At 30.8% G+C, this 27,907-nt stretch overlaps 2 protein-coding genes and 1 pseudogene across 2 annotated transcripts; all 3 read right to left on the reverse strand.

Annotated features, from left to right (window-relative positions):
• Positions 1 to 573: 573 nt before the first annotated feature.
• Positions 574 to 6,743, reverse strand: LOC105789942 (1-aminocyclopropane-1-carboxylate oxidase 1-like; annotated as a pseudogene).
• A 5,384-nt stretch (positions 6,744 to 12,127) lies between these two features.
• Positions 12,128 to 13,585, reverse strand: LOC105789933 (40S ribosomal protein S27-2). The gene is made up of 4 exons (XM_012617272.2): positions 13,454 to 13,585; positions 13,217 to 13,318; positions 13,084 to 13,112; positions 12,128 to 12,449 (listed from the first exon to the last, which is right to left on the reverse strand). Exons 1-4 carry the CDS (start codon positions 13,454 to 13,456, stop codon positions 12,323 to 12,325), a joined length of 261 nt encoding a protein of 86 aa, XP_012472726.1. The 5' UTR covers positions 13,457 to 13,585; the 3' UTR covers positions 12,128 to 12,322.
• A 2,705-nt stretch (positions 13,586 to 16,290) lies between these two features.
• Positions 16,291 to 20,725, reverse strand: LOC105789923 (lysM domain receptor-like kinase 3). Its single transcript, XM_012617234.2, has 12 exons — positions 19,960 to 20,725; positions 19,121 to 19,154; positions 19,003 to 19,007; positions 18,747 to 18,905; positions 18,300 to 18,490; positions 17,896 to 17,985; positions 17,592 to 17,685; positions 17,360 to 17,511; positions 17,179 to 17,270; positions 16,967 to 17,105; positions 16,748 to 16,846; positions 16,291 to 16,671 (listed from the first exon to the last, which is right to left on the reverse strand). The coding sequence occupies exons 1-12, from the start codon at positions 20,597 to 20,599 to the stop codon at positions 16,507 to 16,509; spliced, it is 1,860 nt and encodes a 619-aa protein (XP_012472688.1). The 5' UTR covers positions 20,600 to 20,725; the 3' UTR covers positions 16,291 to 16,506.
• Between the last annotated feature and the right edge of the window lie 7,182 nt (positions 20,726 to 27,907).

A 27,907-nucleotide genomic window follows, 5' to 3' on the forward strand; every position in this document is an offset into this window, starting at 1 on the left:
AATTACTAATTGTGGGGCTTCTTTTAATTAAATTTGGTTTGAATTTGTGTTTTTCTACCTATGTTTTTCATTAAACTGGAAATTAATTTCTATGTTTAGTTTAGGCTTGAGTTGATCACCCATTACGTAGGTTAGAGAAAATCCCAATTATTTTATTTAGACTTGTAGCCATCTTTAGCAATACACAACGTGTAGGGTTAGTTTTCATGTAAGTAACATTTGGTAACTTGAATTTTGAAATTAATCAGAGTTGTGGGTTTTATTCAATGAATTTTGGTAATTTGAGGAGTGGTTTTGTGAAATTTGATTGGCTAGAAATGTTGGTTCAAAAAACATATATGTTTGTGGATGTACAAAATTGAAGCATGAAATAATAAAAGAAAAAGGAGGAGACAGTGGGGGTTTATAATCCTACATCTGTGAGTTATGCTTAAAAACAAAAATTGCAACAATTGTTTCGCCAACTATTCAATCAATTTCATGGCATTAAGTTTTGCAGATCCAAGTAAATGAAATCAACACCAATCATCAAAAGAATAATTAGGTATTTTAGAGTTTAACGTAGAAACTGTATGAAGGATGGAATTATTGAAGTAGCAATATATATTACCCCCAACAATTAATGAAGTGGTCCAAAATTACAACGATAAGATTTCCAGGTTGGTACATATATGGTTAAGGACTTTTAGGGTGTAGATTAACTTCCATTTTTTAAGCTGTTGCAATGGCTTTCATGCCTTCAAACCTCCGTTCCTTGGCCTGGAATTTAAGCAAAGCGTAAAGCTTCATGTAATCTTCGAACACAAATTTTGGGTACAATCCTTTCTTCTCTTCTTCTTCTTTCTCCAGCAAGGCCGGCGCCGGGTATATAACGGCGTCGCTGCCGGGATTGTAGAACGAAGCTATCGACATCCGTGTAGAAAATTGAACAATATTTGGAGAAATAAAACAAAGAAAATGATAAAGAATATAATGAAAAGAGAAATAATTTTTGTATATGGAAGAAATAAAATTCCTTCTAATGAACTTTTTATTTCAATCACTCTACTACATTCTTCATCACATACAACTCTTTATATAGGAGTTGTAAGTAACTATTCATCTATATCACTAAATGCTAGGAGTTGTGACTATTCATTTACATAACTTAAATACTATAAAAGTTATGACTATCCATGCATGTGTGTAACTTTTCATCTTCAAGTCTCTTCACTCTTCATAATGTGTGTAACTTTTCATCTTCAAGTCTCTTCACTCTTCATATTCAAGTCTCTTCACTCTTCTAACTTTTCATAATTTATTTGTACAAGATTAATTTAATTATGTGCCAACAATGCCTCCCTTAAATTAAACTTGCTTGAACTCCCAACCTTTCAACATTTTTCTTGAAGACTTGTCCACTAAGCGGCTTTGTGAAGATATCACCATCGATCTTACGTCTTGCAATATTCAACTTGAATATCACCATTATTCACTAGTTCCCTCAAGAAGTGAGACCGAATGCGAATGTGTTTTGTCCTTCTATGAAGAACTGGATCTTTTGTGACCGAAATAGTAGAACTATTGTCACAAAACAAAATCGTTAACTTGCTCTGCTTCTGCTTAAGACTCTCAAAAATTCCACGTAACCAAATCAATTGACATCCTGCATAAGATGCAGCGATATATTCAGCTTCTGTAGTCGAAAGCGCCACAACTGATTGTTTCTTTGAACTCCATGAAATTGCACCACTACAAAGGTGAAAAACATAACCAGAAGTGCTTCTGCTATCATCAATGCTTCCTGCTAAATCACTATCCGTATAACCAATGAGATCAACTAATGTATTAGCTTTATAGAAAATTCCATAATCAATGGTTCCCTTCACATAACTCAATATTCTCTTGGCAGCCCCCAGTGATTGGAGTAAGGTTTCTCCATGAATCTACTCACCAAGCTAACAGCATACACGATGTCAGGCCTTGTCGAAGTCAGATACATCAACTTCCCAACCAATCTTCTGAAAATGGTAGAATTGACAAGCTTTCCTTTACCCTCTTTAGATAACTTCAGACCTGTAATGCATGGAGTAGAGACTGGATTCGCATTTTCCATCATGAACTTTTTTAGAACATCCTTTGCGTAGCTCTCTTGTGAAATAAAAATTCCTTTCTCCGATTGATGAACTTAAATGCCTATAAAATGATGAAGTTCTCCCAAATCTGTCATCTTAAATTCTGCAATCATTGAGTGCCGAAATTCTTTCAACATCTTCACATCATTTACTGTGAAAATAATATCATCAACATAGAGACTTACAACCATGAATCTTCCTTGAGAATTTCCTTTGATGTAGAGAGTATGCTCATATGGAGATTTCTGGAATCCACACTTCTGAAAATAAGAATCGATACGGCTGTACCAAGCTCGGGGTGATTGCTTCAACCCGTACAAAGCTTTCTTCAACTTGTAAACTTTTTCTTATTCTCCTTTTTTGACAAACCCTGGTGGTTGATCAACATAGACTTCTTCTTTGAGAACACCATTCAAAAACGCAGATTTTACGTCCATTTGAAACATTTTCCAATTGTTTTAGGCAGCAAGAGAAATAAGTAACCGAACTGTCTCAAGTCTTGAAACTGGAGCAAATACCTCTGTAAAATCTTCTCCTTCCTTTTGCTTGTATCCTTTTGCAACCAGTCTTGCCTTGTGCTTGTTGATAGAGCCATTCGGATTCATCTTTCTCTTGTACACCCATTTGACTCCAATTGAATTCTTGTACGGCGGTAAATCTGTGAGTTCCCATGTATCATTGTTTTCAATTGAGCAAATCTCTTCTTTCATGGCTTTCCTCCATATTTCTTCTTGATATGCATCATCAAAAGAAATAGGATCTTCTCCTGCAAAGAAAGCAAAGAATACAGCATCATTTTGCACAACTTCATCCGTTACATCATATAACTCTTGGATGCTTCTCATTTTTCGGATCGGGCTAGATGAAGAAGAATTTGATGAAGAACTTGGGGAAGCAAGAGGATTTCCTACTTGAGCATCATCTTCAGCATTCTCAATTACTTCCTCTTCTTCTTCTTCAAGTTCAAAAGGAAAAATTGGCAAATTTTCCTTTTCAACTTCCATATCTTCAAACATGGAATTTTTATCAAACCAAACATCTCAGCTTATCACAATCTTCTTTGTCACCGGATTGTACAACTTGTATGCCTTACTTCTTTCACTATAGCCAATGAAAATGCATTTCTCTGACTTGTCATCCAACTTGCTTCTCATTGCATCTGGAATATGAGAGTAAGCAACACTCCCAAATACTCTAAAATGACGAACACTAGGCTTTATACCATACCACGCCTCATGTGGTGTGTAATTCTCCAAGCTTCTTGTTGGTGATCTGTTTATAAGATAAACTACACAGGAAACAGCTTCAACCCAAAATCTTCTTGATAACCTCTTCTTCTTAAGAAGACATCTAGCCATTTCCATAATTGTTCTGTTCTTTCTTTCACACACACCATTTTGCTGAGGTGTATGGCGGACTGTCATTTCATGCCAGATGCCACTATCTCGGTAATATTTCTCAAATTCTTTTGAAAAATATTCACCTCCACGATCTGTCCGTAAGGTGTTAATTTTCAGCCCAGTAAAGTTCTCTACTTTTGCCTTGAAATCTTTGAATCTCTGAAAAGCCTCTGATTTTTATTTGACACAATACACCCATAACTTTCTTGAGTAATCATCAATGAAAGAGATAAAGTAACGATTACCTCCCAAAGATGAAACTGTCATTGGACCACAAAGATCCGAGTGAATAAGTTGTAATGGTCTTCTTGCTTTCCACGAGGATTGAGAAGGAAAAGCAATTTTGTGATGCTTTCCAAGTTGACATGCTTCACAAACATTATCAAGCCGATCGATTTTTGGTAAACCTCTGACCATCATCGTCCTTGAAAGCATCTCCAAATTTCCATAGTTCAAATGTCCATATCTATCATGCCATAACTTTGAAATTCCTTTATGAGCACCAATAAAGCAAGACATATTCTGATTTTGAAGGGTGAGAGAGAAAAGATTATTTGATGCCACTCCAACTCTAGCCATGTCACGGAAATGAATATCATACCCCTTCAAGAGATGCCCAACGCTAAGTAGATTATTTTTAAGACCAGGAACAAAATAAACTTCAGACATTTTCTCTACCCTTCCTTGCTTTGTTTTGAACTCCAACTCACCAACACCGCTAACTTTGTAAGCTTTGCCATCTCCTACTTTTACTTCTCCACAATCAGATTCAAATAACTTCGAAAATAAATTTTTGTCACCTGTCATATGCTTGCTAGCACCACTGTCTATGTACCCGACATCATCAATCTCTCCACCATGAGATACGAGCAACAAAGTTTCTTGCTTTTGCTATTGATTATTTTGTACTATATTAGCTTCATTTTTTTCTTCTTTTTTGTACCAGCATTCACTTGCCAAATGACCAGGTTTGCGACAATGATAACATTCAAAATAGCCACGACCTCTTCCTCTTTGATTTCCACATTCACGTCCTCTTTGTGATCCTCTAAAATTTTGACTTTGGTTGGCTTCTTTCCATCCATTCTCCGTGCTTGCATCTTCACCTCTTTCACGAGCATTTGAGCCTTTTCCTCTAAAATTTCTTCCTCTTCCACGACCACGCTCCCTTCCTCTTTGATTTTTAAAATCTCCCTTCTTCTCATTCAGAGACAACTTTGACTGGAGTGCTTGATCTAGATCTACTTCCTTTTTCTTCTTGTTTAATCTTTCTTCATGGGCTTGCAACGAACCTGTGAGTTCATCAATAGTCATGGTACTCAAGTCCTTTGATTCTTCAATGGCTACCACAATGTAGTCAAATCTGGAATCTAAAGAACGGGGGATTTTTCAACACCACGAATATCATTCATAGTTTCACCATTTTTTTAATTGGTTGAATATGGACAAAACCCGTGAACAGTAATCAGAAACTGATTCTGACTCTATTTTTTGCAATCTTTCAAACTCCCCTCGAAGAGTTTACAACCGAACTCTTTTCACCTTTTCATCTCCTTTGAATGAATTTTGTAAAAATTCCCATGCTTATTTTGCCGTGGTGGCACAAGCTATTTTTTCCCAAGCCGCTTCATATGATTGAACTCCTTGATATATCCAAAATAAGGCTTGCTAATTTTTCTTCCTTGATTTTCTTAGACTCTCTTTTTGAACTTGTGTTAATCCTTCCTCCACTTCAGCCTCAACTTCATTATAACATTTTTCAACAATCTCCCAAACTTCTAGAGATCCAAGAAGAGCCTTCATTTGGATACTCCATTTGCCATAATTTTCTTTAGTTAATTGGGGAACGGAAGAAAGAGGAATAGAATTGTTCATTTCGATCAAACAAGGCTCTGATACCAATTTGTAGAAAATTGAACAATATTTGGAGAAATACAACAAAGAAAATGATAAAGAATATAATGAAAAGAGAAATAATTTTTGTATATGGAAGAAATAAAATTCCTTCTAATGAACTTTTTATTTCAATCACTCTACTACATTCTTCATCACATACAACTCTTTATATAGGAGTTGTAAGTAACTATTCATCTATATCACTAAATGCTAGGAGTTGTGACTATCCATTTACATAACTTAAATACTATAAGAGTTATGACTATCCATGCATGTGTGTAACTTTTCATCTTCAAGTCTTTTCACTCTTCATAATGTGTGTAACTTTTCATCTTCAAGTCTCTTCACTCTTCATATTCAAGTCTCTTCACTCTTCTAACTTTTCATAATTTATTTGTACAAGATTAATTTAATTATGTACCAACAATCCGAGCACCGTCGGTTTGGGCAATCACCCTATGCTCCACGCTCTTATATTGACCGTTGGTGATGACCTCCAGCTGGTCCCCGAGGTTGATGACAATGGAGTGGTGCAAAGGAGGAACATTCACCCATTCTCCGTCTTTAAGAAGCTGAAGGCCGCCCACTTGGGGGTCTTGGAACAACAATATGATGCCACCGGCGTCCGTGTGGGCTCTGAGTCCCTTGATTTTATTTGGGGTGGGGCATGGTGGGTAGTTGCTAACTTTGGTGCCAAAAGTCGGACCTTTTTCCCCATAGAAAGCCTTTTTGAGGTACCCTTTCTCGAGCCCAAGGTTCTTACAGAACAAGTCCAGCAGCTCCTCTGCTAGTTCTCCAATTTCAATACAAATTCTTTCATCACCTTCCTGTATTCAGGGAGATGGCGCAAATAGAAGGTACTTTCCCAGTCCATATCAGTAACCTCAGCCTAGAGACCCTCAAGGGCCTTGCTTGCCACCAATTCCCTAAACCTTTGCTCCATGCATTTCTTGTAATGCTCTTTCGTCAAGCTTTCAATTTTGTCCATGAAATCATAGGGAATCTCATGGTTTAGCACCTGCACCAAATGAACCACAATGATTAGCATAATAATAAAAAGAAAATATGTAGTAGAGAATATAAAATATATAACTAGCTTTTAGTACCTCAAAGAAGCCGCAATTCTCGCATGCATCTTTGATTAACTCCATGGTTGCTGCTCTCTCCTCGCCATTGAGTTTCTCCATGTTGATCACTGGGAATTTTGCCATTTCTCTTAAAATCTTTCAAAGTGAGGCTGTTTTACAATGGGGTTTTTCTTTTTTTGCTAAGCACAATAGGGATGTTATTATGCGCTTAGAGTTGTTTAATGCAGAGTGGAGGAAAGGGGTGTGGTGTGGGGCTATTTATAGATAGTTTCAAGTGTGGCTGAAGCGTCTATAATTCAAGTGGATGTAGGTATGAAAATAATAATTTAATAAAGAAAAAAATTGGATATAAATAATGTTTTTGTGGTAATTAAGATATCCATATTGGATGGTAAGGATTAATTTTTTTTACTGTAAGTGTTCTCCAAAGAAGTAAACGGATGGCTCCCATAAATAAAGATTGAACCCCAACCACATAATTAAGAGATGAGATAAGCAACCATTATACCACATGTTATGATTAATAATATGCTTAGTTTTTGATATAATGTTAATAAAAAAAAGTTAGAAAATTGAAAGAGAAAATGAGGGGCTACATCTATGGCTAAAATTGATCTGCCACAACCGGTAAGCTCTATGGATCCAACTTTTGGATATGGACCCACACTTTGATGGCTCTAATTGAGTCATTTCTTTCTTAGTAAATTTGACCATAACTAAGTTTGGACCACTCCCATCCCATTTCGTAGAAGTTATTAGCACCAAATGGAAGTTGCTCAGCTCTTTCACAAATTTTTTTTTTTAATAATCAAGCTCCTTTTTTTATTATTTAATGAACTAATTAGTAAATATTGTTTAAAAAAAACAAAAATTTCAGATTGAAGATTGAAAGAAGTAAAAGATGTGATAAGAAGTAAAGTTTAGGGTTTAGAGGGTAGAATATAAGAAAAGAAGTAATAAGAGTTATTTGAATTACTAGTACAAATTTATGGTTGAGTAAGGAAGTGTTGATGATACGTTAAATCAATTTCTTTTTCATGAACCCGCAAAGGAATAGATTTTTGTTGAGAGAAACAAAAGATTCAGCCGCGTATAAACAGTGTAGCCTCTTCGTCTCACATTCCCAGTTTTATTTTTATTTTTTATTTTTTATTTTTTTAGAATATTTTAAAATCTTAATTTTAAATTGTGGGAAAATATTTTCTATCACTTTCTAACATTAAATTAATTTTCCTTACTATTATTTTAATCCTAATTAATGTAAACAAATTAAATAAGATTAACAAATAATAATAGTGAGTAGTAACTATAAGGTTGTTTATGGTATGGTGGGTTAGAATTGTTAGATTAGGTTTAGATATCAAGAGATTTAGGGCTTAGAAATTTAGAATTTTATAAAATAATTTATTAATTTTAGAGTTAAATTCGTAATTATGATGTGACATGTTATTAATTAATACCTAAAACTAATTGTTTTAGTATCATTCTAATCTAATTTAAACTCTTTTAAAATATAAGTTTATATATATATATATATAATAAGTAAATGATTAAATAAATGTGTTTAATGTATTAATCAAGATAAATATTTGATCTAACAAGTACAATAATAATTACAACAAATTAATGATCAAAATATCTTTAAACTTAAGCTAAAATAAATTTGATGATAATTAAAACCTGACGACTTCGACATTATCAAGACTGTCATAACGGGAGGTGTTTTTATTATTATTTCTTTACACAGTTCAATTTATCTATGTTTGTAGAGTTTGTACAAGAGTGATAATTAATTATGTTTAACTTGGTATAAACAATTATTTAAGTTTTTTCACACCTGGTATTGTAACTTTATTTTTGCACTGAAAATTTATATTTCTCTCCTCCAAAGTTTTTTCCCCTTACTTTTGCGCTATGTAAGATCAAGATCTCTCTCAACTAAGTTTTCTCTCCTTACTTATGCACTAATTAAAATCTAGATCTCTTTCTAGTAAGCTTTTCCCTTTGAAAATGTAGTTTGTAAACCAATTTACAAAATGAATTCCTAAAGAAAAAGTTTAAGTACTAAACTCAGCACCTTTTTTTCTAATTTGTGTAAACATTTCCCTAACATAGCATAATAAAAAAAGCTTTACAAATATCCTCATAAAAATATATACAAGATATGGCTGCAAGTCAATCTCCACAAATCAAGAGATACAATTTGCTTGATTTGGATCAATTCAAATATTTAAAGATTTGTTAGTCCATGGGATCAGATCAACGTTCAAATATAAGTCAACACATGTCTATAATATCATCTAAGTCATGGCCCAATTGTTTTAGTTTAAAAGATTGCAAATAAGATAAGTTATAAATTCTAACCATTCTTGTCACTTTCTCATAAGAGTTTCAACACAATTACCTCTTTTAAAATTGAAATAAATTTACGAATTCAACTTCACAAAGTAGATAAAACACTTAATATGTAATTTGGAGCAGGTAAATGGCATTATATAATTATTAATTATTAATTTTTTGTGAAAAGCAATATTTCCTAATTATACCATGCATATGAAGTTGAGAAGTAAAAGTGGAAACCTGGGCTTCATTTATAATTAATTACTTCAAATAAAAATTAAAAACAAAAACTATTTAGGTTTTGACAACTTCAATGAATCAATATGTCTTGGTTTGGTTAAGTTTCATTATGTTGATTTGATTTTAATTATAACTATTTGACATTTTACCTTTTTCATAAAAATATCATATTAAATCTTCGTTTAATTTGTTGATAAACCCTCAATTTCTAAAGTAAAATGTTGACTTATATTGGAATTAAATTATTTTGTAAAGTCATTAGTTTGCTCTAAAGCCTCAACTCAAAATCTTACCTAACTCTCAAATTTATAACAGCAATTTTTTTAAAGTAAAATGTTGGCGTTTTTTATCTAAACGCCGCTAAAAGCCTGTTTTGGTGTAGTGTTAACAACAATGTTTATACCTATTGAACTAATATACGTTTGATTTCAGCTTTACATCATCACTATTCTGTTTTCTCATTAATCAAATACATGTGCAAAACATGATTTGAGTTGAATATAAATTCATGAATATTGATGAAATAGTCTTTTACTTAACTTTAATTGGAATGTACAACCTTTTTAAAGAAAAACTAAATTATTGATGATGGCTAATAAATATAAACACCAAAGCAATGCCCACTTGCCCACCATGCTCCTGCTACCTACCAAATTCCTATATTACACTTTAATGTATTTTTCAAATTATTATTATTATTATTATTATTATTATTATTATAAAATGAATCTTGATCTATTGTTCAAATTAAAGTATTATTCTTGTATTAATTATTTTATATAATTACATTAATTTTTATTAATCAAATAGATGCAAAACAATCTATCTCAAACTCAAGAGTTCATAATGAGGATGTGTTAATCAAAATTAAAGGTAGTAAAATATTTTAAATGCAATTTATAGTGACTTATATTTCAAGTCTTTCAAGATTATCACACATTTAAGTAAAGGTTATAATCAGAATGAAGTGAGAAAAACTTTTAAAGGTCGAGATTAAGTTATATATTTTCATGATAGTTGAAATACAATTTTATTCTTGCATTGGCTTATATTGTTATGGTTCTGAAAATGATTAAATCGAAATTCTAACCTTTTTTTTAGTCGGACTATAAATTTACCATATATCCACTTTAATTTTAAAAGTAGAGGGTAATAATTTTTTATTTTAAGAAGGCGGAGAGATCTCATTACGATCCTTATTATAACAATAATGATCAAAGTAAATAAAGAGCATTCATTGAAGTAAGCATGTTGCAGAGAAAATAATGATGAAAGTAGGGGACCAGGACTTTCCTTTAACCCAACTTTGCTATTCTGTCTTATTGATATTGGTAGGTCCATTGATTTTGACATATTGAAGCTTTATTTTCTCTTCTACTCATTTTTCATTTCTGAAAACTCATTGAAATATCGTCTATTTTTTCATTTCAAGTTGGGATTGTTTAATTGAATATTAATTTAATTTCGTCATTTATAAAATTATTATTATTAAGAGTATTTTTGCCTTTTGTAATTATATTTATATGAACACAAGCATCATGATTTTCAAAACTTGAATCAAATTTTAATTTGTTTTAATATACTCTTTTGTAAATATACAGTAATAATTAAGTGTTTTTTAAGAAGTCTTGACGGTGATTAAAATTCTTATTAGACATCTCAAATTATGTTGCCTCCTATTCGACTTTACTAATATACAATTTTAAAATAAGTATGGATTACAAAATGATAAATAATTTGTGTCTTTTCACATACTTGTATATTTATGTTATGTCATATCATACAAGTATTAGTTAGTTAATTGTTGCAAATGGAATTATAAGGTAATGTTTGGTTACAAGTCTATTCTATAGGTCCACACAAACAGCTGTTTGGTTCAATAAAATGCGGATGTATTCTGATTTCTATTCCCTCCCTCCTCCACCAATTACTGATTTGGTACTTGAAGAACTCCATTTTACCCTCACCAAATTCTCACCTTAAAAATACTCAAATCACAACCATCCATTGCATCCTTCGAGCACTCCTTCGGGTAAAAGATTTCTTTTAAAGTTTAATTTTAGATCGCATCCTTTTATTTTAATTCACAAATTAAAGGATACCTATCAATTAGCGTGTATATATACAGTATTTTATAAATGAAATCTCATTCATTTAGTATTTATAAATATATTATATTAATTATTTTTCAAATATTATTTATAAATACATACACACATTTTATCACATAATTAGAACAAATTCGAGCAAATTCTAGAAAGTTTAATATAGCATTTCGTAATGAAGTTTAACACTCTTTTAGTGTAATTCACTCTTTCGTCCAATATGGACATATCCATATTTCACAAAAAATTATATATTTTGACTCCCAAAAATAATAACATTAACCTCAATTTAAATTTTAGAGTAGATTGATAAAAATTAATGGTTAATATTATTATGTTTAAATTTTTATTATTTAATTAAATAAATATAATATTAATTATGAATTTGTTTAACTTCGCATTTAATTTGTTAAATACAAACAGTTCAATGAAAGTTAACAGTTAAAATTATTAGCTAATTGTAGATTTTTATTAAATCAACTTTAAAACTCAAATTACACATTAAAAGTTATCATCATTCCTTTTGGGCACCAAAATATACAACTTCTATCACATACAAGTATCATATTAGACCAAAAAATTACATAGAAAAGTCAAACTCAAGTACTAAACCATGTAATAAGCCATTTTAAAAACTCAAATTTTGATTCTCTTACTTCACAAAAATTAAAGATTAGTCAAATAGGGTAACATTTGTTAAACATTGTCATTAAATCACCTGAAATTAGCAACTCAGCCATTTATATATACCAAAAAAAAAAATCAACTAAAATCAGCTGTTCAAGTTTTTACTAACAACCCAACTAATTTCTCAATTTTTGTAGGGTCCAAGGTTCAAATCAGTCAGAACAATTGGACTACTTAAAGTAGGGAGACTATGTATATGGATGGAATATATAATTAGACCATAAATATTTTATATCAAACACAGAAAACCGATCAAATGCAACTCAAAACAAAATTCATTAAACCCAAAAACCATCCACACTAAATCAAGAACAATAGCACATAATAGTCATTCTAAAATCCTTAATTCTACTTCCAAGATTTGAGACAAATTTTACCACATCAAAAAGATAACCAGAGTGGGAACATACAAAAAAACAACTCTTCCTCGAATCGTCGCCGCTGGATCGGATTTAGTCACCCTTTTTCCTGAAAGAGCAGCCCTCAGTGAGTCTAGCTCTACCGCCGGTCGGCTGGCATAGAACCGTCTGGCAGTTCCCACACACCACCACAGTTTGAGAGTGGCTAAATACGGTTGTTCTGCCAAAAATAAAACAAAAACCCAGAAATTAAGATTATATATTCATCAATTAAATACTAATTAAAACCAAAAACCAACATCAAACGGTAAAAGTACTAGGAGCCAAATTGCATTTTGTTCCCTCTACTCAAAAAATGATCAAATTGGTCTATCTACGTTAGACTAAAGAAAAAACTGATCTGTTTACATCAGCACAAGGTGCACGTGGCACACCACGTGTCACTACTTGATTATTCTGTCAAACACGTCAGCTTTAGCAAAAAAGATTAATTTCCTCCTCATCTAATGTACAAGGACTAATTTAACCTTTTGTAGTAAAGGAGGCCAAATACAATTTGGCTCTCAGTACAATGGCTGCTATGGTACTTTTACCACAAAAACTTACATGTCGAAGCACATCTAACATATAAACCCAGTAATTATGATTTATCCCTAATCTTCAATTTGGTGCAGATAAAATTTTTATTTTTTTTTAATTTTCACATCAGTAACATCATTATAAATATTGAATCAATTAATTGCATACACAAATAATTATAGATGTATTTTGAATAAATACCAAAATTTCATGTGTATAATTTTGAGATTTATCACTCAATTAAACACTAATTAAAACCAAAAAAAAAAACTTACATGTTGAAGCAGCCTTGACATTTGACATCCTTTAGAGAGAGCAAAAAATAAAAAAGAAAAATGTTAATCCACCATATATAACGAATCACTATATGAAAAAATTTTATGTAAGAAAAGGCTAAATATATATAACCATGAAGAAGGAATTGGGAGATTGAACAAGACGCTTGAGCTTGTGCTTCTTCTTCTCGAGCTCGGCCGGAGGGTTCAACAAATCGATGTCGTTTTGGAGAACCTGAAAAATCACATCAGTAAGAAAAACAAAAAAAAAATTACAAAGCGAATTCGAGTATTAGCAGCTGGAAACTTAAAATAACGGGAAATGGATAACTGGAGATGGCCAAAGCAAAGAGTATGAAGGGAGATTTACCATTGTTTGCGGTATGAAAGGTTGAAGATCGACGCGGCGCTATGAGAGGGTTTTAGGTTTAGGGTTTGGAACAGGGATTTTTGGGCCTTTCAATATATATTAGATTACCATACTATATAGAGTAAGTCTTAGTCCATTACTGAAAATTGCTGCTTCGTCCTTACAATTAAAATTTTATTCAAATCAAGACTATTAAATTTTACCCTTAAGTTACTGATAACTTGGGCAAAATATATTATATTTAACTGATTTATTATGGTGGATGACAGTGACTACAAGGACTCAAAATTATTTTTTTAATTTAACTTAAACAAATATATTTGATTCGATCTACTCGATTTGAGAAATTTTCAAATTAAGTTAGGATGATAAAATAAGATTCATCAACTTGATTAACTCAAACTTTTTTTCATTCGATTCGATTCAATTCGACCGAACGCTCACCCCTAATGTCAAGTCTATATTATATGTAAATATTATTTGCTATCGCATTAGTAATAGGGGTATGACTGCTCTTCAATATATCTTTAAATTTTTCTACTTTATATATTGCTTTTAATATATTACAAGAAGTGTATATATATAGGGTTAGTATTTAGTATACTAACAATGTACTTTTTTTTTATTTCACAAATAATCTAAATTTATCATGTGTATTTTTTAAAAACATTTTACTATACATCTCTATAGGACATTTGTCAACCCCTAACCTTACTTATGAAATCTAAACTCATAGTCAACATCTACCCCTTAATAGACCTACAAAATGCAGAAGATTAGTTACTAGGCTCGCCCCAATAAATATTTTGAGAAATAAAAAAAAGCCTAAAAGTATAGGGGAAAAAAGAATGCAAGAAATAGAAACTTTTGGTTTAAAACCAAAAGTCTACAATTTTAATATGTATGATATATATAGGCAATTCCTATATTATAATCAAAAGTGAAATTTAGTCCTTAAATTATAAATTTGAATACTTCAGCTTTTGTAAGAAACGGCAAGGCAATTTATTTGGGGTGCCTCTTAGGGGAAACGGAAAATAGATTTAGTTAGGCAGGACACTATTTGTCAGCCTAGATTGTGTGGAGGCCTTGAGATTTATTGCTTGAGTGATCAAAATAAAGTTTTCATGATGAAACTTGGTTACAATATTGTCACTAAGACGAATGGCTTATGGGTTAGGGTTCTCAAAGCGAAATATGGAATGAACGAGAGTTTATTGAAGTGTATCATCCGGATGTATTGTTTGTTGTTGGGATGATGCTTGGATTCCTAATGTGGAACCTTTAATTAAACATGTCCCAGGCCATGCGAATATTAACTTAGATTGCAAGGTGAGCGAGATGGTAACAGAAAATAGTACTTGGAATCCCAAATTTTTTCGAGTATGGTTGCTAGAAGATGTCATCCAACGAATCAATATTAGTGTTCCACCACTTATGGCTTCTACGGGATCAGATTTTTTATCATGGACTCGAACTTCGTATGGTGTCTTTTTAGTTAAAAGCGTATGCTGGATGCTAAAGGAGAAGTCTTGGAATACAAGGGATGGTATTTGGAACATTGTATGGAAATTCTCGAGCCCTTAAAGAGTGCGACGGTTTATTGGTTAGCCTTAAAATAGAGACTTCTAACTAACTCTAAAAAGATTCAGAGGGAGATTGGACAAGACGAGTCGCGTCACCTTTGTGCCATGGAATCTAGGATGTATTACATGTTCTTAGAGACTGCCAAAGATATCTGGAACTGTGTTCTCCCACCAAACCAAAAAAAGCATTTTTCTATGGTAATTTACACGATTGAATGCTTTCAAATTTGTAGGTTGAATCCAATCTCAACTTGAGAGAATCAAAATGGGCATGCTTCTTTGGGTTATTATTTTGGAGCATCTAGAAAAATAGAACTTTAATTATTTTCCATGGTAAATTAATGAATCCGGATGAAATTATCATGGTAAATTAATGAATCCGGATGAAATTATTAAGGTATCATACAACTGGGCAAATCAATATTATTCAGTTCACAGCAACACCATTCTAAACAAATGACTTTAGGTATGCGTTTTTTCCTTAACACTGATGAAGTTGTTCAGATTGTATCCGGTTTCTCTAGCGTAGGTGAAATAATACGAGATGAAAAGGGGAAGTGGATTTTGGGCTACAATATTTTCTTAGGGAAGTGTTCGGTTTTTGTTGCGGAACTTTGGAGCATTTTAGATGGTTTACTTCTGCTTTAAAAACAAGGTTATGATAAGGTCGTCATCCAATCTGATAATCTTGAGGTGGTTATAATTATTGGTGATAGTAAACTTGAAGGATCAAATTCCATTCTAGTTAGGTGAATTCAACAAATTTTATCAAATGAAGAGAAGTGGTTCTTGAAATACATTCTACAGAACTTAATAAGGTAGTGAATGCAATAGTAAAAATGACTCTCAAATGACGACGACTTGCATATGTTTGAAGATGCTCCTGTGGCAGTTAAAGAAGTTTTACAAGAATATAATACTAGAGGCACTTTATTTATGAATAAGTCCATATAATTGTTTGTTTTTTTTATATTACACCCAAAAAGAACAAGTAAAACTGAAAACGATGTCAATGAAAAACCATCTAAATACTGAACTAAACAATGTTAATCAAAACATACATTTGTTTTTCATAGAATCATATTTCAAAAGTTCACAAAAGCATTTAAACTGTTTTTCCATCAAGATTGTTAATATAATTTTACTTGTTTGCACTAAATATTAAACTTAAAATGATTAAATTATCCAGTTCTATACAATATATGAACTAAAATTTCACTTTTGACTATAATGTTGAGAGTGCCTATATACTTTTTAACCTAGCTCTAATGAACATGTACATTGATCTTATTCTCACATGACAAATCAAGAACATATAGCAAAAAAATGGGTCTTAAATGAGTTGTTGTTTTTGTTTTTTGTTTTTTTTTTCTTTAAGAGAAAAAAAGAAAGAAAAAGAAATTCATTTGACATAGGTACAAAATAATGGTGGTGTGGAAGGAAAAGGCCTTTCCAACGCCTTGTTCCTTATCTTCCGGACATAAGGTTGACGACAGCTTGATTTTCATAGAAAGAACCAACATCCCAATCCTCTGTTGACGATGAAAGGGTCATTAAAGCAACTACTATGGATCTCATACTCGGTCGTAGCTGAGGATTTTCTTTTGTGCATGCTTTCGCAAGCTGAGCCATCTGCAATCGAAACAATCACTTCATCAGATTCAAACCATGAAAGATAGCAAGTTATTTCCTAGGAATTCAATCTCACCTTGAATACAGCGTCTAGTGGGTAATTATCTCCGAGCCTTGCATCAATAAGTCTGCAAAGGCCTTCTTTAGGATCAGGCTCATCAAGAGCATCGTCAAACTGCAGAAGGGGAAAAAAAAAAAGGTTCCGATTTCAACAAAAATAATATCTTTGAATTCAGAATTCGGCCTAGTTCCTACCGCTTTGTATGAATTGTAGAGGTATTGAAAGAATACTAACCAGGGCAACAAGACCTTTTGATTCAGCGAGAGAACCATTTGCCTTGACAATAGCTTCTTTAGCGGAAATAAGCTCATAGAGCACGACCCCAAAGGCATATACATCTATTTTAGGAGAAACATCACCATATTGCGCATATCTGTAAACAAATAGGAATGAACTTAGTCCATTTTTACAAGAACACCAACTTCTGCAAACAAAAATTATCTTACTCTGGTGGCATGTATCCAAATGTCCCAACAAGACGTGTGGGTAGTGATGCACTTCCGACTTCTGTCAGTTTCGTTAATCCAAAATCGGCAACCTTCATGATAATTTTAAAAAGTGATTCAGTACAACAATGACAAGAAGTGTTCAAACAGTTCACCTGATAATAGATTAGGAAAAAATAACCTTCGCACGGAACTTTTTGTCTATCAATATATTAGCTGATTTAATGTCACGGTGAATGTAAACAGGGACCGTATGCTCATGGATATATTCAAGACCTCTGGCTGAGTCAAGGGCAATTTGCACGCGAGTAGACCAAGGAAGTGGCTCCCTGCCTGGAAATAAACAACAGAAATCTGTTAGTGCTGCTTTGAGTCAATAGCAGTAGCACTAATTTCCATGTAAGAAGCCTCACTTGATCCTCGCAAATGCTGGCTTAGATTGCCATTCTCGATGTATTCGTAAACTAGGAAAAGAGAGCCTTCAACACAGTATCCAATTAAACGCACCTGCATTGGATGTCCACATTAATATTCAATTTGAAGATAAATATCAAAATAAGAAATTTAGAAGGTCATAACTGCAAAAGGATGTTCACAGAGGAAGAAAAAAGGTGACCACCCTTTTAAAAGTTTCGGTTTGCTGTTAACTCGCAGAATCCAAACACGATTGCACTTAATACACCTTGCCAAGCATGAGAAAAAAGAAAGTATTATTACCAGGTTCAGGTGATGAACACGTGTCAAAACCTTCAATTCAGCCAGAAATTCTTTGGATGCCTGCATATCCATCTTCTTGATTGCAGCTTCCTGGACAACAAGTAATAAACACGTAAATGACTTATGGAACCAACATGAGAAGGCAATGGTTCATTGATGTAGATGCAGGTATATTTAGCCTTAAAAAGCATTAAACAGGAAGCTACAATGAAAATGCCAGAAACAGCAAAGTTCTGTTTACTCTGTATATAAGAGACATTATGAAAACACAACACTGACATGACAAGTTTAATAAACATGAAAACAGTGTACTAAATGTGACAGGACACATCTAAAGAGTATTAACATTATTAACAGCTAACAATGACTTGACTAAATGTAATCATAGACAATTACGAACTAACCTCGCCTCTCAAATTTGCATAGTAAACAGCCCCGAAGCCACCTTCACCAATCTTGTTAGCCATACTGAAATAATCAGTCGCTTGGGCAAGTTCTTCATATGAGAACTCAACTGATTTGTCTACAGTAATGCCGGTAAGGCCGGGAGAAGCAGCAACAGTTCCAGTTGATTCTGCTGCTTTGCTTCCAAAAACTAAACAGATCCCACAAAGAAAAGAAAGAGCAGCGAACAATTAGCAATTAAGATAATGTAATCAAGATTAAAAGCATGTTGTTTTGCTCCACATTTTGGAGCAAAGGCCAGCATTGCTATTTAATCGCCTATATGAACTGTGTTTTCAGAGATTCAACTGGCGGAACGGTCTAAAAATACTTTAAAAAGCATTAAATTTGTGAATAAGTCCGCCGTTCATTAAAAACCAAAAGGGGAGACAGGAGCTGCGGGGTACCATTCCCAGCTTCAGCCGATACGTCATGGGAAACCGTCGAAAGCAATGATGTTGTCTTTGACTTCTTTCGGAAAAATTTAGCATAAATACCAAATGCCAGCAATAGTGATACCACTACGGCTGCTATAGCTATCCCGGCGATAACTCCACCTGAAATTCCTGCTTATATAAAGGCAAGATATAAGGTTAAGGTATAACAGATTTCCAGTCAATCAACATCCCAATATAAAGCGACATGCAAAGAAGGCCAACCCACCTTTGCTGCAAAACAGAAAGAAAGAAGAAGCACATTTAGAAATTTGAAGTATTAAAAGCTTAAACAAACAATAATAATTCATTAAACTATCTTCAAAGTTTGATGTTTTATTATGTACCTTGATTTGAGGGGACGAAAACTATTTTCAGCATCTGCAAAACAAAAAAAAAAATCGTTTATTGAGGCAAATTATGAAATTAACAGTTGTTCATGTCATGACACTCAGTGTATGCAACCAAAATGACATACCCTTTGGTGTTAAAATATCAACAAGTTGAGGTAAAACTATCATGGAAGTCTTTGTACTGAGAGGTGGATTGCATTTTGCCTCCTCCACTCAAAAAATGGCAAATTAGTCGTTGTACATTTGTTCAAAGAGCAAACTGCTCCTTTTGTTAAAAATTTCATCCATTTTCACTATCAAAAACTAGTCTCTATAAGTCAACAGTAGGTACACATGGTATACCACATGTAACTGTTTAGCTATTCCGTCGGCTACACCATTTTTGAACAATAGATTTGGATGAATTTTTAACAGAAAAAATCTGTTTGTACAAAGACTAATTTGCTCATTCTTTAATAAAGAGGCAAAATGCAATCAACTCCTAAAACAGGGCCTCCTTATACTTTTACAACAAGATAAACATTTTGTGTAAATTCCATGGGTAACTGAAGAACAAAATTATTTCATTTATTTTACTAAAATTTTAATACATATATATATAAAAAAACATCACTTGAATCAATTAAAACAGAATCAAACCAAATAAATCAAACTAAAATCCCATAAAAAAATTATCCTTTTTTTCTGCATAAAAGACCCCATTTTATTTACCTATAAAATTAACAAAAACACAAAATCAAACTAAAATACTAATGAAATCATCTTTGCTCGAAAATGATAATCCTAGAGCAAAATTAAAAAAATAATAATAATAAAAGGTTTAAAGGAATCACCTCGTCCCGGAATATACACCAAGCCAGACCCTGAGCTGAAATTTGCCCCCGGGTTGTAAAGCCGCACCAACCCCGATAAATCCGATGACAAATTCGCCTGAGTCAACACAGTATCCAAAGTCTCATTTTCCCGGAGCGGATACGTAACAAACAAACCGTAATCCTTGGAAATAGCAGAATCTCCACACGAACAATTGACCACCACATTAACCACCCCACTATCGGGTATATTGGTCTCAGGATAGCTATTAAACGGCCGCAACCAAGCAACCGTCGTCAAATCGGAATAATAACCAGCGATTTTATCGTAAGTATCGCCCGGTTGAACCGAGTAGGTGAAAACATGGCCAAGGAAATCGTTATTGATGCAATCACAAGGGAAAGGGATGTTAAGCCTGCTAAAAGCTTCGACACTGTCTTTGTTCGCAACTTGTGGGTTATAAGCAAGGATCGAATCGAAATTAGTAGTTGAGTACGGTACGAGGCTTGAGTTAAGAATCTGAGATATGAAGGTCAAGTTTGATCCCTGCCAAACGTAGTACGATGCTAAAGCCAAGTCACAGCCTCTGCTGCACCTTGATTCGACTGAAATTGATGAAATCGAGATTAATAGCAACAGAATCGAGATTAATTTCAGCATCTTTGTGAATCTGAAAACCCTAAATTTTTAATTTTTTTAGGGGGGGATTTAAAGGGAAGAGGAGAGCTGAAGAAGAACGGAAGATAAATTTGAGAAAGTTGACCGGTGATGTTTGAAACGAAATGATAAAAAAAGGAACAAGAGATATGACGTGACAATTTATCATTGGGCAAATTTGGCGCTTATTTATTTATCGTTATAAATTTTGGGTAACTATAATTAAGGTCATTAAACTATTAGTAAGTTTACTTTTTGGTCACTTAACTTCAAAAAGTTACAAAGTAGTACTTAATTATTTGAAAGTTTTCATTTAAATCACTGAATTATTTGAAAGTTTTTATTTAAGTCACTGGGCTTTTTTTTTAATTCCGGCTAGCAAGCTCCAAGCAACGATTCAACAAATAGTACGGTGGATTAGTACCCATCGACGAGTAGAAAAACATACCTTAGATCCAAGTCGAGTTGACGGTTGTCGAAGATTGAAGAAGAAAGCTGCTTAGATTTTGGTTTGCGAATTCGCGACATTCAAAGTTCTTTCATGAAAAAAAAACTAAGTTGTAATAGAGAATGAAAAGAAGAGCTTTCGATTAGTGCAAGCAGTGTGAACAAATAATGTCATATAACAGCGATTTTAACAGTATAGTGACTTAAATGAAAATTTTCAAATATTTCAGCGACTATTTTGTAGCTTTTTGAATTTAAGTGACTAAAACATAGACCTACTAATAGTTTAGTGACTTCGTGTGTGATTTACCTTTTTTTCTATTGAATTAATTAATTATCGTCTTGGTTGTGGTTGGGCATATTCGTACCTTCCAATTATGAATTGCCGCGGATTATTTTTGTCTTTGGAGATGTTAATTTCACTCTCGGGAGAGTGTATAGTGTGATGCACGCGCCCCTGATTTTGAGTTGAAGGCGGCGAATGGCGCTGACTCGGTCCACACTGATATTAAATATTAATTTTTTCTTTTTTGATGTGGTGGCTTAGATCTATGTATCACATTCTAAAGTCATATTATAAATTTAGCTTTCTTTTTTTTATCAATGGTTTTTATTATTTTTAGCTAAACTTGACCTCCAATATTTTAAAAATATTTAATTTTGACTATCAACTTTTTAAAAAGAGTCAAATTATTATTTTAATGAAAATACTGACTAAAACATTAAACTTTTAAACATGACAACTCGCATGACAATCTATGAACATTTTATAATTTTTATATTTTGCATTTTTATTTTATTTTATTGAATATTTTTATAAAATTTAAATTATTTATTAACGTAATATATAAAAAGAATTGTCACATCAACAGAGACATAGACTGTCACATAAGTTGACATACCAACATCGTTAAAAATTATTATTTAGTCAATATTTCTATTAAAAATGATTTTGATTATTTTGAAAGGTTCATGATCAAACTTAGGTAAAAAATAATGGTCAAATTAATAAAAATATAAATATCGAGGGCTAAATTTATTATTATACATATTATAATTTACTTACAAGAATATCAATATTGTATGAATTAAGTTTTTCTTAACTTAGTCTTCAATTTTAGATTAAATAATTAAAATTCATGTGAAACATAATTAAAATACATAGATTAAATTTTAAATATACATTTACCTATTGTACTCCAATTTGGATATAAGGTGATAAAAATAGACTTGATAAATTTTAAAGACACTGCTTTTTTTTTTTAATATTTTATATCTAAATTGTATATACAATAAGTATACATGAATTTAACTTTTAATTCATGTGTTCTAAATATGTTTTACATCATGTCCGAATATTTATTTAACGACCTAGTTGATGTTAATACGATAGAAAGTATTTTAAAGTCTCAATTGGAACATTTAAGAATCGATTTAAATTTTAAATTATTATTTGAGGACTTCTATTAAAATTAATCAGTAAATCTTTTTGCTTAACCTTTAATATTTTCTAGGCAAATTACATTATTAGTCATCCAATTAGTAGTAAAAATTTTTATCACCTGATTATGAAGTTACAAACTGGTCACCCAATTATTCAATTTTTATTTTTTGGTCACTTGTTGTTGCATGGCCAATGAAAAGATGGCGTGTCAACCTTTTAAAAATGACATAGTAGTATATTTAACCCTCAAACATTTATACATTGTGTCAATTTGGTCTTAACTTTTTTTAAAAAAATTAGCTCTTATGCTATTTTTGGTCAAAGTATTTTTTTTTTATGTTTAGTATATGAATTAATGATAAACTTATTCAATTGTTAATATTTAATTACTCCCATAATTTATTTTTAGCAAAGAAGAAAATATTTCACTTTTTGAAAAGGTCTTATTTTTTTACAAGAGTTATTACTCATATTTCTAATTTTAAGTTTGAAATTGTACTAAATATTATTTATTTTATGTCTAGCTATTGTAATACATACATAATAAATAAACATTTTCCTCATGCTATTACGAGAAAGGATTGTATGGAACTGCGATTCCACGTCATCCTTATCCCTTTTTAATGGGAAAATGACAAATCAGATTTTTTCTCTTAATTTCTAGTATTTTTAGTTGGATTTGAATTTTTTTCCAGGAGAAAAAAATGTGAAAATCAGAAGGAAAAATCTGATTTGTCATTCTCCCGTTGGAAAGGGATAAGGATGATGTGGAATCACAGTTTCATACAATCATTTCTCTGTTATTACACTAGTAATCAAACGAGACATTTATGTCTACCAAAAAATAGTTAATTATCATTGAGAGATATTAAATTTTCAACCATTTAAAATATAACAAAAGCAATGTATTTGAAGATTATTTAATTTAATAATAAGCCAAATTTAAGAATTTTTTGTTTTATTTCTATTTTACTAATAATGTTTTGACTTATATTTTCATGTAAAAATAATACAAATTAGGTCAAATGTAAACATTATGAGCTATTATTTAAGAAAAAAAATTAAGTTGACACAATGTATACATATTTGAGGGTTAAAGTTGTTATTATATATAATTGAGTAACCAAAAAATTTATTAATAGTTGAGTGACTACTAATGTAGTTTACCTCTCTCTTTTTTTTTAAGCTTACTATTATAATTTAATTAAATAAAATAAAAATAAAAATAAATGTTTGAACAATGATAGAGTAAAACTAACATATTACAACACAAGCAAATTAAAAATAGAAACAATTTAAATTAAAATTGACTAATCAAACTAAAACTAATTTAGAAATAATTATACATATCAAATCTCAAATTTAAACCTTTTCAAAATGTGTCACTTTTGTTGACAAAATTTTCCCTTTAATGTGACCAAATTTTAACATATTTTACCGTTATTTTTAATCATTGAAGCAAGGTGGACAAATTATAACCCACGCGCGAAACGCGCGGGTAACATTTAAACCTGTCGTATTGAAACAATCTATATTAGCAGGCATTATTTAATAAAACAAAAGGCAACTTTACAGATATTTGATTATTTTTCAATATTGTAAAGTTTGAAATATTTTGGGTTGTTAAATCAAATGAGATAATATATTTTTTATGTCTGAAATTGATAATTAAATTCTTTCGGTACGTTTATTTCTTTTGTGTATTTTAACATTTAAATTTGATGATTATGTTTACTTTTTGTCCCTAAACTTGAAAAATATAAAAGTTTGATGATGAAATACTTCGAGATTGTGTCACGTCATCACTTGAAAATTTAACATTTTATATAAATTTCCAAGCGATGATATGATACAATCTTAGAGTGTTGTATTTAGTATTCTAGGAACCAGTGGTTGAACTCAAACCATTGATTTTCGATTCAACTAATTTGATCAGTTCAACCGCCAAACCAACAATAATTAAAATTCATTAAAATCTAAACAATATTAAATTGATTAAACCTGTTCAATTGTTTATTTTTGTCATGATTTTCAAATTTTACCAATTTAAAGCATTTTGTTCGACCCCTTTATTCGGATTGTTATACCAATCAATTGTGGGTCTTTCAATCTAATCCTATTTCAGTAATATTGGTCACATTATCAAATACTAACAGAATTCAAGTTCAGGGGCCAAATATATCATTCCTTCATAAATTATTGATTAGAGCATTTTGGAAGATAACTAAGGTTGTCTCAGTACCATGATGGTTCATGTACTAGAAGTTGGATTGCATTCTGCCTATTCTACTCAAAGAACATGTAAATTAGTCTCTATACATCATATCATAGAGCAATCTGACTTTTCTATTAAAAAATCCATCGATATCTACTTTTAAAAATTAGTCTCTATACGTCAGCATGAGGTACACATGACATGCTACATGTCTCTGTCTGATTATTCCATCAGTTACATCAGTTTTTAACAATACAAATAAATAATTTTTTTAACAAAAAATACCAATCTATTATTTAATCTAACTGACAACGACAGATTTATTTATTTTTTCGAATAGAGAAACAAACAATCGGACTCCAAAATTTAGCAGCCTCTATTGTATTTTTACTGCAATATAATTATAGTATTAATCATTTATTTATTTAATTTTCTATTTCTTTCACTGTCTGCATGTATATTATATGAAAAATCCAATGTGGTCGACATAGCCAATGCTATCAATCAATTTGTCTTGTCTCGACTTTTTACCCAACAATGTGTCTTTACTTTTAACTCTCTTGAAATATATAAATTTCGCGAATATTTAAATAAATACTAATAAATTTAATTAAATATAAATAGATAATAATTAATGGTAAATAAATACTAAAATTTAAAACTCAAATTTTAAGACTTTAAATACTAAACTTAACACTTTAAATTCTAAAATCAAGAGTTATTATTATTTTAATTAAAATTTAAATAAATTTATTAATAGTTGTTTCTATGTTTTTAATCAATTGAACAGATAATATTTTATAACAATAAAGCTTAATCTTTTAGAAAAATTAAGATAGATATTTTTTTAAAATTTATTAACTAATAGATTATTTTTCTTTTAAATATATAACATTTGACATGCTCTCAATTTTGAAATTATGGTAATTTTGATAGTTTTAATAAAATTTGACTTTTTTTCAAATTACAATATGAATAATTATTTGAATTTTAATAAATTCAACTTATTTTCTTCAAATTTGAAGGAATTAAAAAATAGATAATTTGTATGATGGGAGAATATTTGATTTATTGGTGGTGCATAAGTCTCATGTATTATCGATGAATAATAACATATCACATCACCATTAAATTAAACATAAAATAGTGGACGATTTATAAATAAATACTAATAATTTTATTTAAACATAATTAATTATTAATAAAGATTAAAACCCTAAAACTTTAGATCCTAAACTCTTTAAATCAAAATCACGAGAGTTATTAATATTTATTTATAATAGTTACATTTAATTTTAATTATATTTAAATAAAATTATTGCTATTTATAAGTTCTCCATATTTTTTTAATTTAATGATGATGTGTTATATTATTATTCATTGATAGTGCTTGAGACTTATGCACCGACAACACATTAAATATTATTCCTTGTATAATTTCAAACGATTTAAAACGTATATAAATCAAGCAAAATAATAATCTTTTTATTTTTATTTTAATGTGCATTATATGCTCTAGACAATTACATAATTTAATTAAAAATTAAAATTGGATTATTTGTTTAATTTTAGTCACTCAACTATAAAAAGTCATAAATGATCATTAAACTAATCAAATATTTTCATTTAAGTTATTGAACTATTCAAAAGTTTTTATTTAAGTCATTGGGTTGTTAAATTTTTTCTTTTTAGAAAAAAAATTGCTAGTGTGCTTGAAGCGACGATTTAACAATTGGTATGGTGGATTAGGAACCATCGGTGAGTAAAAGAACATACATTAGACCCAAGATGATCAGACGATCAGTGTCAAAAATCGAAGAATAAAACTATTTGGCTTTTGGTTCATCGATTCATAACGTTTAAAGTTATTTTATTTAAAAAATTGAACTATAAAAGAGAAGAGGAATGAAAGTTTTTTAGTGACGCAGACTAGGGGCGTAGTCGAGGGGTTGGCAGGGGCTCCGGCCCCTCTAAAATGGAAAATTGCCCATTTAGGACATTTAAATTTTTAAAAAATTTTAATTAGTATGTAAAATTACACTTTGACTTCCCTGCAAATGATAAAAATTCGATTTAATCCTTTTAAATTATAAAGATATAGGCTATTCAAATGGTAAAATTACATTTTTATTATCGTAAAAATTAAACTTTAATTTCGGTCACCTAAAAAAAATTTCTGCCTTCGCCTCTGGCACAGGTGGTGAGAACATAAAAGGTCATATAACAACGATTTTAACAGTCCAATAACTTAGATAAAAACTTTCGAATAATTTAATAACTATTTGTAAATTTTTGAAGTCAAATGAGCTGAATACCTCTTCCTTTGGTGTGGCTGCTAGTTACAATCAATCCAGTCGTATTCAACATTTTGAATAATATAAATAAATAAGTTTCTAATTGACTTTCATGTTATTAGATGAGGTTTAAAACAATTATGTTTGAAATAATTCATTAATTATTACTTGAAGATAACTAACTATCTATAGTTTAACACAAATAAAGCTAATCTCTATAATAAGGGTAAACCATATAATTAGTCACCAAATTGTAAATAAATTTTCATTTTAGTTACTTAATTAAAAAGTTACAATTTAATTATTAAAATTTGTGTATTTCTTTTGTCACTCAACTCTTAAGTGGCACTTTTTTCTTAGTCTACTAACAATTTTAATTCTCAGCTTTTATATTTTTTTGTCAATTCGAGGAATCATAAAATAAAACTCAAATTTATTTTTAAAAAATTCTATGTAAAAATTCTAGGAAAATAAAGAAAATTATCATTTAGTAGAAACCAATAGCAAATTAAAAACAAAACAAAATAAAATAAAAAGTTAGATCATTACATGTTTCCTCAATTTTTCTCGAAATTCTTCAAGTCAAGCACCAAGCCCTTGAAGAACATCCAAAATTGATATTACAGAGGCTTGAGAAATCGACTTTGATACTATTTTTTAGCCAAAAAAATACGAAGTATACCATAAAATTTTCTTTTTCAGACTCAATTCTTTCTTACAATTCATTTAAATTATTTTCTAAAACCCAACTTGTAAGAACAATTTATATTATAAATATTTTCTCTTCTTATAGCGAAAAAGTTATGTCAAGAAAAGAAAGAGTTAAAATAAAATAGAAAACCAATAATTTTGCTTAATATTTTGTTTTTTAAGAGTTAATATTTGGTACTTTGGCAATGTATTTTTTTTAT

This window comes from Gossypium raimondii, chromosome 7 (assembly GCF_025698545.1).
Source record: "Gossypium raimondii isolate GPD5lz chromosome 7, ASM2569854v1, whole genome shotgun sequence".
NCBI lineage: Eukaryota > Viridiplantae > Streptophyta > Magnoliopsida > Malvales > Malvaceae > Gossypium > Gossypium raimondii.

Bases quoted from the DNA above. Each gene is read 5' to 3' on its own strand.
- LOC105789933 (XM_012617272.2), bottom strand. The intron at 13,113-13,216 runs GTTATATATATT...CTCTCTCTAAAG, and splicing joins CTCCCAATTCCTTCTTCATG to GATGTCAAATGTCAAGGCTG. The intron at 12,450-13,083 runs GTAAGTTTTTTT...TATTTTTGGCAG, and splicing joins TGTCAAGGCTGCTTCAACAT to AACAACCGTATTTAGCCACT.
- LOC105789923 (XM_012617234.2), bottom strand. From the start codon at position 20,599: ATGCTGAAATTAATCTCGATTCTGTTGCTATTAATCTCGATTTCATCA. The intron at 18,491-18,746 runs GTACCCCGCAGC...GGATCTGTTTAG, and splicing joins ATCGGCTGAAGCTGGGAATG to TTTTTGGAAGCAAAGCAGCA. The intron at 16,847-16,966 runs GTTAGTATTCTT...CCCCTTCTGCAG, and splicing joins CAAAAGGTCTTGTTGCCCTG to TTTGACGATGCTCTTGATGA.